The sequence below is a fragment of the Culicoides brevitarsis genome, chromosome 3, assembly GCF_036172545.1.
Source record: "Culicoides brevitarsis isolate CSIRO-B50_1 chromosome 3, AGI_CSIRO_Cbre_v1, whole genome shotgun sequence".
Taxonomy (NCBI): domain Eukaryota; kingdom Metazoa; phylum Arthropoda; class Insecta; order Diptera; family Ceratopogonidae; genus Culicoides; species Culicoides brevitarsis.
This window is the reverse complement of record NC_087087.1, coordinates 15,175,193-15,196,281: the sequence shown is the minus strand read 5'-3', so window position 1 is coordinate 15,196,281 and position 21,089 is coordinate 15,175,193. Positions and strand designations below refer to the sequence as shown.

Genomic DNA, 21,089 nt, shown 5'->3' with positions numbered 1-21,089 from the left:
GACTTTTTAACATTCTAAGCAGTCAAGGTTATAAATATAGTTATTAATTATATAATCATGAATATATTTTTGTTAGAACCTTATTATATATTTTTTTAATGTATATAAGGGCGTCTTTTAATTAATTTTTAATGTATTTTATCATTCATAAGAAGAAACTCAACGCAATAACAATTTATTTATATATTTTATATGAATATATAATTTAATTATATATAATATAGAGTAACGTTCTATTAAAAATCGTAAACGAGTTAATAAATAATTTTTTTAGTTAGAATTTAAAAAGTAATTATTCATTACTATTATTTTGAAATTTCTTCTTTAATATAATACTTCTGTTAGAATTTTGTTTATTAATTGTTTTTTAATTAATTAATTAATCAATATGTTAAAACTTTAAAAGTTTTAAACAAATAAATTGAACGTTTATATATTTTTTTTAATTATTTCTTATTCCTTAAAAACGACAAAAGCACCTAGATGTCCTATAAATCCATTTTTAAATCGAGTTAATGTTTTTTTTTATTATTAGTAGATTATTACCTATAACATTATAGTATATGTAGATGTAACGCTTGTATGTCATGTCACTATAATTATATAATGTAATAACTTTAATAACTATTTATTATCATTTTTTCCGATGCTAAGCTTCCCAACACACTTTTTTTACTGTTCTAACACATTTGGTGCATTCTTATATAATTTTTTATTATATTATTATTATCAATCCTTATTAAATTCAGCTCCAATAATTAATGAAAAAAATTCGTTGAAACGTTTCCTTTTTTCTCTATATATTATTACAATGTTATTCAGTCATAATATTGGTCTGGTGTCTACTGTTTTTTGTATTATTCTCATCAGCAATACATTAAATTTTATAATATAATTATAAAAAAAATGAAAATCTGGATTAAACTTTAATTTTTTTTATTGTAGCGTACATTTATTAATGTTATATGTTTTTATGTATATTGTATATATATTGAAGTAAGAAAGATTAGATAGTTGAAAAAATGTAAAGATAGAAGAGAGTAAAGATTATTTATTGTTTTGTTCAAGATGAAACTTTTTTTCAGAACCTGAATACTTTTATTATTGAGATTCGTGTATACTTTGTGTTCTTTTGTAAAATTTAAAAATAAATTAAAAAATTAATAATTATTATTTTTATCGTATAATGTTGTATACATTATATATATAATAATATATTTTATTATATATAATATATATGTAATTGTTGTAAAAATGTCATTTTTGTATATGAACTTTTTTACTTATTTTGTGTTTTTTTTTTGTGTAAACTGTAATGTAAATATTTTGTTTGTTCAAGTCTTTCCAGATTATTGTTCTTCTTTGAAATTCTATTAATTATACTTTATTATACTTGTATATTAATTTATTATGTATTTGTATATTATGACCATTTTTTATTGTAATAATATTAATAATTAAATTTTTAATTATTATTTAATCAAACTGCGTATCTTTTTTATTTTCTTGAAAGAAATTGATGGTATTGGTTCATTTTCTTTTGACAAAGCTTCCTTTTTTTACCAGAAAGATTACTTTGATGAGTCTGTGAAATTTTAATTTTGACAGTTGACAGATGTCAAAATTTTTAAAAAATTTAATTTCAAAAAATTTAATTTTAATTTTAAAAAATTTAATTTTTTTTTACAAAAAAAAAAACTTTTTAAGTGTCAATTTCATTTTAAAAAATTCGAAAATGACATTTTTGACAAATGTCAAATTTGACATAAGTCAAAAGATTGGCTCATGTCAAAATTTAAAAAAAATAATTTTAGAGAAATTTCTGTTTTAAAAATTTGAAATTTTTTTTAAATTCTCAAATATAAAATTTGTCAAATTAATAAATGTCAAAAAAATACAAACTTTAAAAATTAACAAATGTCAAATTTTAAAATTTATACTAAAAACTTTAATTTTAATTAATTTAAAATTCTGTCAAAAAAAAAAGCTTTAAAATTTCTCAAAATTGAATATTTTTCCAAAAATTTATTACAAATGTCAAAATTGACAGCTGTCAAATTTTAAGCTTATATTCAAATTTTAACCATTTTAAGGTATTTTTTTTTATTTTTTGACATAAAAAATTATTTTACTCTTAAAATTCTTTCAAAATCTGAAATTTCATTAAAATTTTGACATCTGTCAACTGTCAAAAAAAAATTTCAAAATGTCTCAGCGCCTAAACGTGAAGTCGTAACATACATATAAAGCGTATAAAATGCACAGTTAAGTCAGTTTTGTTTAATTTTCTTTAAAGATAAGCGTTTCTAGATAACTTTCCCTATTTATATGTTATTTAATAATTTTCTTTAAAATTTTTGATCTGCTGCGAAAGTTAAGTAATAATACTGTCTTGCGGAAAATGTAAATTTGAAACCTTTCGGTTTATTGTTCTTCGTGTCTTGTGTGTTTCTTGATCAAAAATTCTTTATTTCAAATCATCATCGTCGAGTTGGGCGACTTTTTTCGCCGATCCGGCGCCACTGCTCGACGACGACGAGTTATTTGACCCATTTGAATCGTCTGACGGTGGGTTCAGAAACGGATTCGGATTTAAAAATGGATTCGTTTGACGGGGCGGGCGTGCTGGCGGCTGTGGCGGTTTCGTTTGTTGCACACTGGCTTGCGTCCCCGAGGCATTTGGCGAATAGGAAATTTGGTAATCGGGCGTACTGAAGACGAAACTATTCGCGGTTTTGGGGAGTGTGCCGTAAATGCCGACTGTGGAGGAAGAACTCGTGGTGTAAGGGGAGGAAGTTGACGTCGAAGCTGAAGTCGAAGAAGATGTCGCGTACGAGAAATTGTATGACGAGATGGCGCTTGTGTATGACGATTTTTGTAAGAGCTCACTTGTTGTGCCAGTAGTTGTTGCAGATTTGAAATCATATTTTTTGCTATCTCTACCAGTTACCAACTCTGATTGATTTAGGGACGACGAAGTGTAATTACTGCCGTTATTGACTCTACCTAACGTTAATGACGTGTATGACAATGTACTATTTGTATCTAATATTGTTTTAGAAGGAGATGATATTTTACTGTTATTATTATTATTATTACGTAACGATGATGATATATTACTGCTATTTGTTGTCGAAGGTGTAAAAGATTGTGAGAGAGAATCGTCTAAGCTACTTTTAATCTTACCACTATTTCCGTAGAAATTAATACTACTAGTTGTGGTTTGACCATTACTGCCCGTTTCTCCCTTGTACGCGCCGTATTTCGTGCCGTTGCCTGCTGCCGTCGATGCGGCACTGCTAATCGACGAGGGAGATGCTGCCGATGTGGTCGATGAAATCCTCAAATTCTCCTTGAACGAATGGATCGACGATGGCGACGTCGACGAAGATGGCGACGAATGACTCGACGGGCCCGAACTCAAAGGTCCGTTATTTTTGTTGTAACTCGACGACGGCGGCGAAGCATCAATTGACGTAATTGCATAACTGCCGCCATTCCTTCCATTGCCATTCGTTTTCTTCAAACCATTTGTCTCGAGGATGTTTTCGGTATTATTTCCTGAAAATTGTGAACTACTTCTAGCATATGGCTTTGGTGGAATTTCCCTGTTTCCTGTTGATGTGGTTGTTGTTGCTGCTTGTGTGTTTGTTGACGGTTTGTTTTCGCGATCGCTTGATTGATTTTTTGTCGTTGCATCGGATGAGAGACTCGCGGTTGGAGAGATGCCGTGTTTAACGGTGTCGGTGCCTTAAAATAAATTTTTTAAAATTTGATTTTTTTTTTTAATTTTTTTTTCTTACCGGAGCCCGATGCTGATCCTGTCGAACTAGAACTAGAGCTTGGGGATGGTATGCCTTGCTGTCGCTGTGGCGATTGGCCTCGCTCCGCCAAGCCCACTGAGGCCGCCAATTGAGGGGGCTGTCGAAAAAAAATTGATTTTTTGAGTTATTTTTATTTTTTTGAATGTTCCAAATTTATTTCAAACTTTTTGTCTTAATATGAAATTCGAAAAAAATAATTTTTTAATTTTTTTTAACATTTATTCAAATTTTCATTTTATCAAATTTTTTTTTATTTTTGTTTTTATTTTATTTTTTTTTAATTTTTATTACTTTATTTATTTTAAAATTATTTAAGAATTCAATTTAAAATTTCTTGCCAATTAGTAAATAAAAAATCAAAAAATTTTAAAATATTGAAGAAAAAAAATTTTTTTAATAATTTTATATTTTCTTATGAAAGAAAAAAAATTGTTATAAAATATTTTTGTCGAAAAAATAAAAAAAAATAATTAATGAAACAAAATTTAATTTTTTAAAAAATAAAAATAAGGCCGCTCCAAATGAAACTCAATAGTTTTGTCCGATGCCCCATTTTAAATTCGAAAATCCAATGGGGCAAAATAAAAAAAAATAATTAAAAAAATCAAAATTTTTGACCATTTTTTGCTATTTTCATAATTGAAAAACGATAATAATTTTAGTAAAATTTTTAAAATTATATAAGATATGAACTTTTGCTTTAAAAACTTTTGCATATAAAATCTAATGAAAATTTTGTAATGAAAAAATTTTTCTTCACGTGACCAAATTTTTAATTTTTTTTCTTAAAATATTTATTTTGTGAAATTTTCAAAAGTATTGACTTAAAAATTTTGAAATAATGAAAATAAAAATTATTTTTTTTCAATCAACGATTAATGTTGAAAATTTTAAAAAAAAGTAATAAAAAAAATTATTCTTTTTTATTTTTTAACCCCCCCCCCTAATTTTTTATTTAAAAATCCACTTGCGAAATACTGTTAAAATTTTGTCATTAAATGGCCTTAATTTAATAAAAAAAAAATTTAAAATAAAATTGTAAAAAATAAATTTTAGAAGCAAATTATTTTTAAATTTTGATAATTTTGCATGATTTTTATAAAAAATCTTAAAATTTTAATTACGTAATGAATTATCACTCAATAAATAATTTTTATTTAATTTTTTGAGAATAAAAAAAATAATAAATTTAAATACCTACATTAATTAAATTCAATATAAATAAACTAAAAATTTTTTTGTAAATAAAAGTCAAAAAAATTTTAAAATTATTAAAAATATTTTTAAAAAATTAAATAAAAACAAAAATAATTGAAATTATTTTTACTTAATTTTTTTTCATTTTCAAATTAAATTTTTAGTTTAAAATTAGTTTTAAAATCAGATAAAAGACAAAAAGTTTGAAAAAAATATTTTTGGAATGAAAATTGATCGTGTGCAAGTGCATTTCGTGTCACTAACAATCGAAAAAAAATCTGTGAAAAAAAGTGAAAAATCTAAAGGTGCATGTAGGAAAAAATCACCTGACGGACCACTGGTTGCGAGACTCGAGGCGATTGAACTGACCGACCCGCTACTGATTGAAACTGCGGACGATGGTTGATGTGCTGCGTGCTGGGCGATCTGTTGGGCGTAACTGAGCCCGGATGTTGACCGATTGAGTGACTGCTGGCTGATTGCTGCATTACCGAAGGGGTAATTAGAAGGCTTGGCAGTGATTGTTTGCCCGCTAGCAACGCACTGGCTTTGTTTCCACGCATTCCTACTGGCTCGCCGCGCCGACCTGTCTACATATAAAGACGCTGTATTAACCACACGCAGAAAAGTTTTGGCGGGAAATGATTTTTTTTTTGGCGCGTCAAAATAATTACGTTACCTGAAACAGTTGAGGTTTGCGGCTGGGGCCAAATTTGCAGTAAGTATTTCAGGACAGCGATGGGCTGTGAATGATCAATCTCCTCGCCCGGTTGTGCAGACAGCGAATGTAACATCAATGGAGGTCCTAAGGCAGTTGCGAGAGCTTGTGCTGACATCTTGTTGCGTTCCGATGCCGAAACGACTAACGATAAATGATCCAAAAGGAAAACCAATGTTGCCTAAAAGAAGATTTTTTTTTTTGTTAAAATTAATTTTTTTTTATATTAAAACCAAAAATTTCCAAAAACAGAATTTTGCGAATTATAAAAAAAAATTTTTTGAAAAAATCTTAAAAATTTATTATCTAAGTTTTTATAAAAAAATTTAGAATTTCATAATTTTTCACCGAATTTTCATAAAAAATTTTAAATCTTTTTTAATTCTTAAAATTTTTTAATTTCTCACCAAATCTTTTAATTTTTTATGTATCAATTTGTTAATTTATTTATTTTTATTAATTTTTATTATTTTATTTTATTATTTTTTTTCCATAAAATCATTAAATTTTTTAACCATAAGAAAATTTTAACTATTGATGTTCTAATAATAAATTGTTTAAAATTAGTTAAAATTTTATCAAAAATTAAAAATTTTCTATTGAAAAATTTAAATATTTGAATACTCATAAAAAATTGAAAATTTAGACTTTTGATTTTTTTTTATTTTATTTTTTTTTTTTAATTTATATCAAGTTTTTTCTTTTTAAAATATTTTAATTTAAAATTTTCTCAAAAAGTGAGGTTAGAAAATGTTCAAAACACTTTTAAATAATTATATTGATCTAATTGAGGTTAAAATTCTTACCCGATTAGAACGTGGCAAGCAATCTAATATACTAAGCATCAATTTCGCATTTCCTTCGGGGTCGTCGGGGAGACAAACGCCTAAAAACATACAAAAAATTAACAAAAATTCAATTTTGAGGTTAGAATTTCGCTCACCTAAAGCGTCAACAGTCATCTGGAATAAGCATTTAGTGAATAGCGGTTCCGGAAGCTCCCTGAGGTAATCTTTGAGTACGCCAGTAATGACATTTATATCAGGAACATGTTCTGGACTTAATTCAACCGCTCTGCTATTGCGTTCAAACGCCTCTCTGCAAAAAAAAAACACGTGTCAATTTTCCCGCGCAAATTCTCACATGACAAAAACTAACCTCAAAAGTCGCTTTTTCGTCGCTGATCCGCACAATCTGTAAAGTCCAATGATATCCAAGCCGCGTCGTTCGATTTCCTCGACGCATCGTCGCAAAATAATCGGAACGGGAGCAACGCCGGGCGCTCCTTTCGCTTCGCGCGTCACAACTGTCTCCAAATCGACGCCAAACAAGGCAGGCGGTGCTGCGCCTCGCAACGTTGGAAGCCCGCGTCTCTTGTAAAGCTGCGCCGTGTCTGTGTGTCGTATCCGCAGGTAAATTGTTCCGCGTGGCTCGACTTTCAGTGCGAGTTGATGGATTGGCGCTTGTCGCAAAACTGTCGTGAGCGAAATGGCGCCGCGATAACAAAGTTTATGACGATGCTGCGGATCCCACGAATAAACCAAGACGTCAAGTTGCTTGTTGGAAACTAAATCCAGCTCGAAACTTTCGTCCCAATCGAATTGCAGGTCGCCAGAACGAACGACGGTACGGGCTTTGTGTACGCGATCGCACTCGAGCACGCAATACAAATCACGAATTTGACTTTGAGCGGCAGTTGCGGGTGTCGGCTGTTGTCCCTCTTGTAATGCACGCAAGCCCCGACCCGCGAGAAGGTGAATCCAGAGCATGCCGGAAATGCCGACGGCGTCAACGACTGAAAAAATTCAAAATTATTCAATATTTTTGTCAAAAACTTCGAAAAAAAAATTTTTTACCTGGTCGATCGAGCTTATATTTCGAAAATTCAGCAGGATTAATGTCAATTTGTCGTTGCTGTTGTCGCGGTAATGTTGTGCTGGGCGTTGGAGCGGGACTCTGATGCCCTCCCAAGCTGATGGGACTCGCAGGGCCTCCTCCTAATTCCAAAAGTTGACGAATTCTGGGAAATATTTTTGGTTTTAATTTAATTTTTTGCTAAATTTTGTTCAATTTTTATAAAATATACCTTCTAACACTGGGTGAACGAATTGAATTTGGACCTCCAATGTGCTGCGAAGACAATGATCGAACAGGAAGTGAAGAAAGAGCTCGTTGACCCATGTCATGGCGACCAAGAGTTCCAGCAAGCGCTGCTCGTTGACTGTAAATGTGTTCCGTCTAAAGGTAAGAAATTAAAATTTTTGAATTTTTACTCATTTAGGCCGCTCCAAATGAAAATCAAAAATAAAGTCCAAAATTTTTGAAAATTAAATGGGGGGGGCAAAATAAAAAAAAAATTTTGAAATACTTTTTTTCATACAAAATGACAAAATTTTAGCAATTTTTGACCGTTGATCAACATTTTTGTTGTTTTTTAATAATCTTCTTTGAAACTTTCAAATTAAAAATTGAATTAACAGGGATTCCAGCGTTTGAAACCCACGGAAAAAATGGGGTTTCAAACACAAAAATTAATTTTTTGAGAGTTTGAAAAGTGGTATTAAAGTTTACTATACAGTTTTATGCCATAAAATTCATTTAGTAATCATATTATAAACAAAAATTTTAACATTCTTATACAGTGAAAATTCTATCATAGGGCAACTCTAAGTTAGGGCATATTAAAAAAACATCGATTTTCTAAGAAATTTCAATCGAAATCTCAAATTTTGGGTTTATTTTAACTATTTTCAATAAAAAAAAGTTTTGAATTGTCTAAAATCTGATAATTAAGGAAGAAAAACGTCAAAAAGTTAAAAAATTTTAAAAATTCAAAGAAATTCATCACTTTGAATTTTCTCAATAAATTTCCATATTTTTGAATAATTTTAGATCAAAATAGTAAGAATTTAGCTTAATGATCACAAATATTTATAAATCTATAATTTTTTACAAATATTCTTAGAAAAATGTATGGATTTCTAAATATTGATATGCCCTATTAGAGAATAAATATTCTCTTATTGGTACACTTATTTTAATTTTGGGTGCCCTATGATAGAATTTTCACTGTACTTTCTAAGATTTATTAAAAATTTAAAATAGCGTTTGAAACCCACAAAATATTTTTTTTTTAACTTAAATTTCAAATTTCTCTTCGGTCATAAATTTTAAACAAATTTGAGTGATTACAATCGTTTTTAAACGTGCACTTTTAGCGTATTGCACATTTGAAACTAAAAAATTGTTAGCAAAAAAATTTTTTTTTGACCAAAAACCAGCGTTTGAAACCCACGCGTTTGAAACCCACAAATTTCCCGTGCATGAAAATTATTAAAAATAATGCTTTACAAGCCTTATTGGAACTTCAAAACTAATTTATCTTCTTATTTTAGCCTTTCTTTTGAACATATACTTCAATTTTGGATCATTTCTGTGACGATTTCAAAAAAATTTTTGTTTTTAATTATTTTCATCAGATATTAGGCAAATATTGCTTATTTTTTGAGTTTTCTTCTTAGTATTACAATTTTTTAACATTTTTTTGTTACTAAAAAGACATAAGCTATTAGTTATATAATTTATCTTTGATTAAAACACCATTTATGAAGAAATAAAAAATTTCATCGATTTTCACCTGATGACAATAAAAAAATTTTTCAAAATATAAACTTTTCAAACACAAGTATGGAAATATTTGACTCGAATTTTCATTTAATTTCATAAAATAGATAGTTTTGGTCGATATTTATGAAAAAATTTAGTTTCAAACATTTTAATATAAAAAATTTGAAACCCACGTTTTGTTCTTTCTTACGATTTTCAGACAAAAAAAATTGATGGTTTTAATAAGAATTCTATGATGTTTATAACAAAAACCAATAAAAAGCCCAAAAAAGCTTATGTTTACAAAAAGGTTGAAAGTTTTTTTTAAAAAAAAAAAAAATTTTTTTCTTAAATTTAGAAATCTTTGTAAAAACTGTAGTGTACAATAGTACCTCTTTGGTAATAATACCCTGAATATCGATACTGCTGTTTTTACCAAATTTTTTTCATTCCAAAAATCTCAAAATTTTTGTTTGAAATTTCAAACACAAAAAAATGAAAATTTATTTTAAAAAATTTTTATGTTAAACAACGAAATTTGAAGAAATCTCTTCAATTATGTTTTTTAGTTTTCTTCATAAAAATTCAGAAGTTCAAAAAGTCGTGTTTGAAAAATCCAAAAATTTCAAAATCTCCGTGGAATCCCTGTTAAGATCATTTTAAGTTAAAAATTGAAAAATTAAAATTTTATAAAAAATAACTGTAAAAAAAATTTAGTAATAAAAAATTTTTTTTAGAGAAGAAAATTCAAGTTAAAATATGAGTTTCAAAACAAAAATTTGAAAATTTTTTTAAATTTTTTTTAAAAAATGTTTAAAAATTAAATTTACGAAATGATGAAATTTTTAACTTTTTTTTTTACGAATCTTTGATTTTTTCAAATTTTTGATTTTCAAAATAAAAATTTAATAAAACTATTTCAATAATTTAAATTGTTCTATTTTTTTTTTTTTTAAATTAAAAATTAATTTAATTTTAATTGATAAAATTCTAAATGAAAAAATTCTGTATGACTATTTTTTTTTTATTAAAAAAAAAAAATAAAAATAAAAAATTTTAATAAATCATAAATAATTATTAAAACTAAAAAATGAATTTTTAAAATTAAACGATTTTTTTAATTTTTTTTTTTAATTCTATAAAAATAGTGATGAAAAAATTATTAGTTTAAAAAAAATAAAATCTTTTATTAGAAAATAAATAAAAAATTTTTTATAAAATAATCAAAATTATTTAACGAAAAAAAAAATTTTTTTTTTCAGAAATTTCAAAACTTACATTTTTAAGTGCATCATGAATGTTCTCCGCACTGCACGAGAACCGATGTGCCCGTTGCTGATTAAGCAAATCACGTGACGCCCGCATCTGTTCGACAATCGCCGAGCTACTTGGCGCTCGCCTAAGCCACGCTTTGTACTCGTCTGACGTAAAGATCGACGGGCTCGCGGTAAGTCGACTCCTCAAATCTGCTAAATTTGGATCATTAAGCAGTTTAGCTAAACCAGTAAGCTGCTGCTTGTTACCTCTGTGATCGCGTCCCCGCAGTGGCAACGAATATTCTGGCGCCGATAAATTTCCGTCGCTTTCATCCGACAAGCGATCTCCCAAACGCCCGCGCAAATTCAATCGGGCTCCCGGTCGATCGCGCGGCAACGAATTAAAACGCGCGAAATCCGGACCTCCAATTAGTCCGCTGGGCGTTCCGCGAGGCGGTTGCATTGTTGCTCCAGGTGCTGCGCCCGCACTTCCTCCGGGGCGATTGTAATAATACAAGTTGGAGCGCGACGAGCCGAGCGTTGCTTCCGTGTCGCTCGAATAATCGATATTGCCGCGCGAACGTCGTGTGAGACTTTGACTGGGAGGCGCGTATTTTGCGGTGCGCTGAGGCTCGAAACGCCCGTAACGACCCAAAGTACCGCCGATTGTTGGTTGAGCTGCAAAAAAAAGTTGAAAAATTGATTTTTTTCGAAAATTTTGAAAAAATTAAGAAAACGAACCTTGTTTCAAACTTGATCGCAACATCGCCTGTCGATTTAAGGAATTGTAGTCGATATATTCCACTCGCGGCAAATGCTGATCTGACCCGCTTCGAGGGAATCGTTGATGAGATTGACTCAAAGGAACATTGCTTCCAGATAATCGTCGTGCTGGACCTGAAAAATTATTTAAAAATTAATATTTGGTAAGTTAAATGCCTAAAAAAACAAAATATTTTAGATTTTCCGTAAAAAAAGAAATTTTCCGTAATTTTTGATCAATTTCAAGCTTAAAAACCATCAAATGGGCTCTCAAAATGAAAATTACGTATTTTTTACGTATTTTTAATTTTTCAATTTTCAAGCTTAAGAACCATCCAAAAGGCATCCAGAGATAAAATTTACCCATTTGGAGCAAGATTTGACAAAAAAAACTGTGTCAAAGAAAAAAATTTTTTTCAGTTTCAATTTTTTTGCAGTTTTGAGTTATAAAATGATTAAAAATGATAAATTAGAGCCCTCTGACAAATTTTTATCCATTTAGAGCAAGATTTGTCAAAAATTGCTTTGACACAGTTTTTGACATAGTTTTTGACACAGTTTTGTTCTTGATTTTGTTTTCAAATCAAAACTGTGTCAAAGAAAAAAATTTTTTTCAGTTTCAATTTTTTTGCAGTTTTGAGTTATAAAATGATTAAAAATGATAAATTAGAGTTCTCTGACAAATTTTTATCCATTTAGAGCAAGATTTGTCAAAAATTGCTTTGACACACAGTTTTTGACACAGTTTTTTTGCTCTTGATTTAGTTTTCAAATCAAAAATATGTCAAAGAAAAATATTTTTTCAGTTTCAATTTTTTTGCAGTTTTGAGTTATAAAATGATTAAAAATGTGTGACAAAGAAAAAAATTTTTTTCAGTTTCAATCAAAACTTTTTTGCAGTTTTGAGTTATAAAATGATTAAAAATGATAAATTAGAGTTGCTCTGACAAGTTTTTGACATAGTTTTTGACACATGTTCAAACTGTGCAAAGAAAAAAATTTTTTTCAGTTTCAATTTTTTTGCAGTTTTGATTTTGATAAAAATCCAGTTTTTTAGTTTTTGACAAGTTTTGAGTTTTCAAATTTGTCAAAGAAAAAAATTTTTTTCAGTTTCAATTTTTTTGCAGTTTTGAGTTATAAAATGATTAAAAATGATAAATTAGAGTTCTCTGACAAATTTTTATCCATTTAGAGCAAGATTTGTCAAAAATTGCTTTGACACAGTTTTTGACATATTTTTTGACACAGTTTTGCTCTTGATTTAGTTTTCAAATCAAAACTATGTCAAAGAAAAAAATTTTTTCAGTTTCAATTTTTTTGCAGTTTTGAGTTATAAAATGATTAAAAATGATAAATTAGAGTTCTCTGACAAATTTTTATCCATTTGGAGCAAGATTTTTCAAAAATTGCTTTGACAGAGTTTTTGACATAGTTTTTGACACATTTTTGTTCTTGATTTAGTTTTCAAATCAAAACTGTGTCAAAGAAAAAAATTTTTTTCAGTTTCAATTTTTTTGCAGTTTTGAGTTATAAAATGATTAAAAATGATAAATTAGAGTTCTCTGACAAATTTTTATCCATTTAGAGCAAGATTTGTCAAAAATTGCTTTGACACAGTTTTTGACATAGTTTTTGACACAGTTTTGTTCTTGATTTAGTTTTCAAATCAAAACTGTGTCAAAGAAAAAAATTTTTTTTCAGTTTCAATTTTTTTGCAGTTTTGAGTTATAAAATGATTAAAAATGATAAATTAGAGTTCTCTGACAAATTTTTATCCATTTGGAGCAAGATTTGTCAAAAATTGCTTTGACACAGTTTTTGACATAGTTTTTGACACAGTTTTGTTCTTGATTTAGTTTTCAAATCAAAACTGTGTCAAAGAAAAAAATTTTTTTCAGTTTCAATTTTTTTGCAGTTTTGAGTTATAAAATGATTAAAAATGATAAATTAGAGTTCTCTGACAAATTTTTATCCATTTAGAGCAAGATTTGTCAAAAATTGCTTTGACACAGTTTTTGACACAGTTTTGTTCTTGATTTAGTTTTCAAATCAAAACTGTGTCAAAGAAAAAAATTTTTTTCAGTTTCAATTTTTTTGCAGTTTTGAGTTATAAAATGATTAAAAATGATAAATTAGAGCCCTCTGACAAATTTTTATCCATTTAGAGCAAGATTTGACAAAAATGGCTTCGACAGTTTAATAAATTTTCAAACGATTTTCAATTTGGAAGCACTTTGTATCAAAATATGTATTTTACCTGGATAGAACGGATGAACTTTCTCCGCCAAACTTTCTAGAGTGCCCGCATTCTGGTAATATGAGCTCGATGCTTGAAAATGCCCGCCCTTCGGTTGTTCCGTGATAACCGATGGGGGCGGGGGCGGCGGTTTATAACTCCAACTTGGCGTCTCAGCTGCCGGTCTACTGTTATAATACAAGTCAAGTTGCTCGCTTTGCGGACTGTAATTCGTTAGGCCGAGTCCTAAACGCGAACGAGATTCAGTCATTTCTCTGCCGTCGCCCGTACGTCGCTCTCTCGGAGGTCTTCGTGGTGCCGTCGCCATTGCCCTTTCCGCCTCTTCCAAATCCTCGTCACGCAAATCTCGCTTAATAACCACAACAGGAGGCGGCTTATGTTCATTTCGCGACAACGGAGGAGGTCCCGGAGAATTTGCGCCACGCCCTCCGCGTCGTTGTCGTATCGCCAGCACAAGTCTCCGCGGTATCGACATGATAATGACAACGTCATCCAACGACATGCGAGTGACATCTACCAAATTGACGGCGAGAATTTCGTCGCCGACACGCAAACATCCGCTATTATAAACGGCCGATTCGAGAGCGATGCGCGAAATGAAAACGCCATCTGTGCGATCGGCGCCATTTCCTTCGCGGATGTACAAACCGAGTGTTTGTCCGGGGCGCTTTACGATTTCGACAAGTTGTACGGTGTGTCGGGCATCGCCGCGTTGCAAAAACTTTTGAGCTGCATCCACAGATTGGCGTCCGCCGATGCTACGGGGATCGAGGATGCGAACTATCATTTCGCCGCGACGCTCGACAGACTGAAAAGGATCGCAATTTGGTAAGTTTTAAAAAATAATTTGTTAAACAAAAAAAGACTTACATCTAATGCTGCTGCCGTCGAGGGATCGTGATCATTTTCAACAGCCTCAATTTGTCGAAAGATTTCTGAACTGATGCCGGAAACTTTGCGAAAGTCCCCTTGAAGTAAGACAGGCTCCTTGACGCCTCCCGTTCTGTTGTGCATATTGCCTTGCGGCATTGGTCCAGGCGGAACACGACCTGGAGAAGCAGTGAGATCAGGCACAGATCGACCATTTTCCTGAAAAGAAACAAAGGGAGTTTAAACTTTAATTAATTTCTTAAAATTTTATTTAAAAATGATTAATATTTATTAAAAAAATTTCAGGTATAAGATTTTAGAAGAATAAGAATATGCCAAAAAAGTTTCGAGTAATTTCCAATGGATGCAAAATTAAGGGTAAGTTTTATAAAACGCTTTTTAAAATTCCATTTCAGATCAACTGACAAACTCTTGAAGGAAATTTTCATCATTTCTATAACATCTTTGCTGAAGGCAGAATCACTTATTTGGAAGGATGGATAAAATAATTAGGTAAGTATATTTTAATAAAGAAAACTAAAGTCAAAACATAACATTGAAACGATCACAATAGGTCTTTGAACCGCGGTGATGCATCCTCAAACCTAACCTAACCTAACATTGAAAACTTTCAGATTAAAGCAATGAAACACAAAATGAAAAATCAAATCGTAATTATGGAAAACAGTCTAAAACTTCGCAATATCATCAGAAACGATGAAAACAAAAATAAAAACAATATCAAGAAAGAGTCGAAGATTTGCAACCATATGAATTAAGAAACAACAATAGATTACTTGTACTCAAAAAGAATACTGCCTATTACATGGTTGGCGAAATATGAGCGGCTGGTGAACATCAAGAAGATGCTGTTAAATGAAACGAAGCACCATCAGCACTTCGAATCGGCGTTCAACTTTCATGGAAGAACAACAAGAAATTCCAACCATCTACACGTCAATTCGCGTCTATTCGCGGAAAACGGAGGCATGGCGCCAATTACAAAAGCGTGTCTTGAATTCAACGAACTTGACGAAGCACTGAGAAACATTGGTTCTCTTGATATTTTTAAGAATGAATTAAGACGAATTATCCTCGAAGAGAACGATATCTTCCATGAATTATCTCCGTTTAAGTTTTTGAATTAAGTTAATAGTATGTGATGTATTGTTTAATTTGTTTTTGACGAAAATGTTATGTCCATTGTATTAAGTAAATTAATGTTAATTTTAAAATGAAAGATGTTCCTTTCAAAGGTGTTTAGATCAGATTTGTAGAGTTAACTTCAAAAACGAAATTTGGCATGAAAATACTCTAAACGGACTTATTGTTAAGGATTTAAAGCTTTTAACAAGATATCAGTACGATACGAAACAAACTGCTATAAGCTTTTGAAATTCTTGATAAGTGCTCTACATTCATCCTCAAGGGCTCATCTTCATATAATTCTTTCAAACCTTTTCATTTTTCCTTTAATCGAAAAAGACTTTTCTTAAATTTGATAAAATAATATTTCAATTATTAGTTTTTATCAAGATATTTTTCTCAATTAAATTTGAAAGCTTAAACTTTAAGCTTTGCATAAAAATTTTGTATTTTGGTTTTGAAAATCTGAATGAAATTTTAAATGAACAAAAAAATCGAGTGAATTTTAAGAAAATTATTTAATTTAAAACATGCCTTGGAATCGCATTAAAAACCGCAAAGTCAGAGATTTTTAAATGGCTAATCGAGAAATCAACAAACTATTGGGAACAAGAAAGCAGAAAATTATCTGAACATGTAGCACTATTTATACCCAAAAGACAAGTAAGAAGAACCCACGAACTACTCTCAATGATTATATCACAAATAAGGATAATAACAGCATTCTTAACAGACCATGCCAGAGTACTGAAGCACCTTAAAAGAATGAATATCGTATCTGATGACACATGTAGAATCTGTTTTAATGATGAAGAATCATCGGCACATATCCTATGCTACTGCCCTGGGTTAGAAGAAAAAAGAAGAAATATGTTTAACAGAACAGATGGTCAAATCAATCCAACGGAGTTTCTAGAATATAAATTAATAGCAAATTCAGATTCTTAAGAAGCATACCCTTCATAAAGGAAGAATATAACCTATGATTATTTCAACTTGACGATCCACAATAAGCCCAAAATAAAATTGGCTGAGGTGGAGATAAACCCGAAATCATCATCAAGAAAATTATGAAAATTCATACAAAATACTAAGGGATGAACTAAAGAACAAAAGCTTCTCTCAAAATAACCAAAATTAACGCTTTAGATTCCCATGTCTGGATTTTGTATCTTAACTTTCTATTTAAAGAACATCTTTTCGATTTTGATCTTGAAAAAATACCTATTAAATTGAATTTAACCTTAAGTTTTCAAATCCATTAGAAGTTATTTTTTTATTAGAATTTAATTCTCAAGTTAACCTCAACAACAAAGAACAAAGGAAAAAACATTCAAAACCTTTGTTTCGATGATTATTACTCTCTTTTTTGTCATTCATGATCATGACAAGTCTCACACACAAACACACCGAAACACGTAATGCCATTCAAGATTTCAGCAGCACAAATAAAACTTTTTATTAAAAAATCCCACATTATCCACTCTGTGTCATTTCGCCAACTGTTGTACTAGATATCTCTCCGACAATTACGCGTTGTAGTAGATGACCCACTGCCATACATATCGCAAGAAATTTTCCACTCACACACACACACGCGAAGCGTAACTGTAACAAATAATCATCAAACGTGTGTGTGTGTGTTTTTGTAGCAGCAGAAGCAGCAAGAACAAGAAAAGACAAGAAGAAAAATGAAAACTAAAGTACCCCATAAACGCGGGGTACCAAAAAGCAACGCAGGGCGTATGGAAGCAGCACGACATAAATTATTCAACAAATAATCAAAACGAAATGATTTTATTTGCAGTGAAATAGTTCGAAGACAATCGAAAAGACGATGACTAAAAAAAAATGTTAAAGGATGATGAATGAATGTTACCTTTGTGCTGTTACGACTAAAGAAGCACCCTGTATTGGCGCTGTCACACATTACGATGAAAATTTTCCAAATTAAGTGGCGACGAGTTACTTGCTAACATTTGATATGTATTTTTTTGTTTTTTGGTCAGTTATCACACTCATTTCGTATTTTTTTTTCTTCTAATTTCGTTACTCTACTTAGTGGACAGAATCTTTTAAAATTTATATTTCTAGTTAGTAGCGTAAAGTTACTGTAGTAAAATTGCTTCGATTGCTGTGAGTACGAGTACGACGGGTACGCGATGTATAAGAATAAATGTCCTTTTTTCCTTTAAATGACTAGCATGCAAATTTTCACGAAATTTCGTGGCTTAGTTATAATTGCACATGTTTCGACACGATTAAGCAACACTTTCGCTTAGAATAACACTAAATTAGGCGTTTTTTGTAATTTATTTGAATTTAAAATTAGCAAAGACTAGAATTTTATTTTATTTTTTTGCATTTCACTTTTTTTTCACGTCTTTCGCTCGCTCACGACTCACTTTGAAAGTCCTGTCACACGAAACCGAAACGCTGCTGCATCCACAGACCTACGTCCTGGCGAGAGAATCTCTCAGCAACTTCCCCTAAAAAGCCGTACCGCATACCCCTCGTACAGTTGTGACGAAAGTAAAAATCTATTACCGCAAAATTAAAATTCTACAAACGCCGCCATTGCGCCTGCGTTATTCCACATATTATTATTTTGCATGCTCACAACGCGACACAGCGACACTTCAATGAAAAACTCTCGTACTCCAAAACTATTCGTCGAGTGTGTGTGTGTGAGCGTAAGTCTTCGTCGTCGTCGTCGTCGTCGCCGAATCGAACGAAGGCACAATGATTCTCCTTGAACTCCAACAAACACAAACGAAGCGATGATACACGTCATAAAACATCGCGTGTCTTTCGTGTGATCAACCAGCAAACAACATCACACACAAACACGGAATACACAGCGGCGACAGCAGCAAACGAGCAAGCAAGCAGCGTTCGGCCAAACTTTGTTACCTGATGATGATGAGTGAGGATACTTGTTATTTTTTTTGCTTGTAGTTTTTTTTTTGAGCTATTTGGATGTTTACCATCGTAAAATCAAAGTAATGGGGATGTAAAGTTGGTCTAGTTGTGTGGAGATGGAGGCGACTGGTTTTTTTGTAAGAAATTGGTTAAAAATTTAATTTATTAAATTTTTTTAGATTAAAAGTGATTTCTTTAAATTTTAAAAATTTTCACGTTTTCAAGAAGAATGATAGCTAAAAATTAAATTTTTCAGAATTTTTTTTGAAAATTATTTAAAAAAAATAATTCATGTCAATTCTTTTTAGTTTTGATAAATTTTGGCGGTAGAATACTTATAAAAGCCAATTTTGGAGTAATTGAAGCAAAATAATTGAAATTTTTTGGTTACAAGTGAATATTTAATAACCAAGATGACTTGCAATTCAGCTAAATTTGTCCTTTGGTAAAAAAAAAATAATATTTGCGGATTTTAGCCAATTTTTTTCTATTTTTACTCTTCTGTTATAAAGACAAAATTTTTGCAATTTAATTTAAATTTTTAAAAATTTTATTAATATTTTATTGATTTTATTATTTAAATTTATTTTATAAAATTTTTGTGAAATTGTTTTAATTTTTAGTCAAAATTTTTTTTAATTTTTTTATTTACTTTTTTTTTAATTAGTTAATTTTATTTTTTTTAATGAAAATCTTAAGATTTAAACCAATTTTTAAATAAAAAATTCATTTTATTTTTATTTTTTACTCTTCATAAAAAATAAAATCATATAATAAATATAAAGATAAAATTTTAGCAATTTTTAAATATTTTTTATATGATTATTTTTTTATTTCATTAATTTTAATTTTATTTTTAATGAAAATTGAATGTTGAAAAAAATTCTAATTTTTTTATATATTTTTTTAAGTTCATTAATTTTAATTTTTTTAATGAAAATTTTAGGATTTAAATCAATTTAAAAAAAAATTCAATTTATTTCTATTTTTTTAATATTTTTAATTATTTATTTTTTCTTGATTAATTAATTTAAATTTTTAAAAATTTAATTAAAATTTTATTGATTTTATTATTTAAATTTTTTATAAAATTTTTTGAAATTATTTTAATTGATTTTTTTAATGATTCAAAATTTTCTAATTTTTTTATTTATTTTTTTTAAAACTCGTTGATTTTTTTTTAAATGAAACTTTTAAGATTTAAACCAATTTTTAAATAAAAAATTCAATTTATTTCTATTTTTCTACTTTAGTTATTTTTGACATTTTATATTAAGAAAAAATCTTTCAGAGTCTCAATTTCCTATATTTGTCTCATTTCATGAGAAAAACTAATGACAAACTCAAAACAAACACATCAACAAAAAAAAATTGTTGTGAAAGCAAAACATTTATCAAAACTGGCAAAAACAAGTCTGAAGGTCAATTAAAGCTCTGGGGAAGAGTAACAATCAAATATTGTCCAAGGTTACCTCACGAAAAAGTCTTTCGGATTTATTTTTATCCACAAATTATTGACTTTTTCGTAATAAAATTTACTTTTAACATTCCTCCATTGTCATTTAATCAAATTTCACTTTTTTCATATACCCGAAAATTCCAAATAATGCGAATCGTGACTAAGATATTTTTTGATACTCGTCTCATGAATAATTTTTTTTTCGGTTCGAGAGATCTTATCGCATTAACGCACTTATTTTCACTTGCTAGATATCCACGATAAACATTAAAAACGGACGTGAGATTAATTTAATTACATCGTATCGCGCCGCATTGATTTCCAAAAAAAAAACAGCAAATGTAAATCCGCGTGAATTGTAAAAGATAAAAGAAAAGATCAGATAAAAGTTTTTTTTGTCTATTCATTGCTGCTCATCTCATGTCGAGTATTTTTCATGCGACACGAAAAAAAAAACAAATCTCTCTCGTTCTTTCCGGCACGCAAAGCGGAAAAGCACTTTCATTGTGCGAGAGGAGACCTCGTCGTTGTTATAACGATAAAAATTATATATTGTGTCAATTTGTGTCACACTCTCGGATGTTTTATTGGTCTTCCGAGGACGAATAAATAGCGTCAACACACATTTCTTTTTATTTATTTTCAGTTTATTTTTTATGCCTTTTGTTCATCTCATCCATGCCTCATCGACTCATCGCATTCAAAGTAACGCTATTTAACGCGCCAATAAAAGGCAATGCAGTAATATTTTTGTGCCGCTTGTAAACGATGATGATTGGAACAGCTTCAGGGGGTAAATATATTTTTTTTTTATATAAATGTTTAAGAGTCCATCTTTTTTCTTGTTTTTTTTTAGTTTTCCTTTTAATCCGAACCAAAACATAACAAAACTGGGAAAAATTGATGTTTCTCAAACTAAGAAAAAAAATTCTCGAAAAAAAATTTCAGATTTTTAAAGAAAAGGTAAAGTATTTTAAAAAATTTCAGATAAAGGAATGGTAAGTCTTCAAAAAAATATCAAATGAAATATTTGGTATCATGATCGATGAGAGACTTCGCCTCAACCTTCATG

The 21,089-nt window shown here is 29.7% G+C and overlaps 2 protein-coding genes across 2 annotated transcripts in view; both read right to left on the bottom strand.

Annotated features, from left to right (window-relative positions):
- Window positions 1–2,467: 2,467 nt before the first annotated feature.
- Window positions 2,468–3,699, bottom strand: LOC134835238 (uncharacterized protein DDB_G0271670-like). The gene is made up of 2 exons (XM_063850107.1): window positions 3,580–3,699; window positions 2,468–3,520 (listed from the first exon to the last, which is right to left on the bottom strand). Exons 1-2 carry the CDS (start codon window positions 3,697–3,699, stop codon window positions 2,468–2,470), a joined length of 1,173 nt encoding a protein of 390 aa, XP_063706177.1.
- LOC134833852 (rho GTPase-activating protein 100F) overlaps window positions 3,632–21,089 on the bottom strand; it is a 32,553-nt gene continuing 15,095 nt past the window's right edge. Inside the window, exons 2-14 of the mRNA XM_063848326.1 lie at window positions 14,491–14,709; window positions 13,621–14,428; window positions 11,343–11,498; window positions 10,624–11,279; window positions 7,826–7,977; window positions 7,596–7,759; window positions 6,898–7,534; window positions 6,683–6,837; window positions 6,546–6,625; window positions 5,701–5,920; window positions 5,348–5,611; window positions 3,804–3,921; window positions 3,632–3,750 (exon numbers count right to left, since the gene is read on the bottom strand). Coding sequence (XP_063704396.1) covers window positions 3,836–3,921; window positions 5,348–5,611; window positions 5,701–5,920; window positions 6,546–6,625; window positions 6,683–6,837; window positions 6,898–7,534; window positions 7,596–7,759; window positions 7,826–7,977; window positions 10,624–11,279; window positions 11,343–11,498; window positions 13,621–14,428; window positions 14,491–14,709 — 3,597 coding nt within the window. The 3' untranslated portion in view covers window positions 3,632–3,750; window positions 3,804–3,835. The remainder of the gene's footprint in view (window positions 3,751–3,803; window positions 3,922–5,347; window positions 5,612–5,700; window positions 5,921–6,545; window positions 6,626–6,682; window positions 6,838–6,897; window positions 7,535–7,595; window positions 7,760–7,825; window positions 7,978–10,623; window positions 11,280–11,342; window positions 11,499–13,620; window positions 14,429–14,490; window positions 14,710–21,089) is intronic.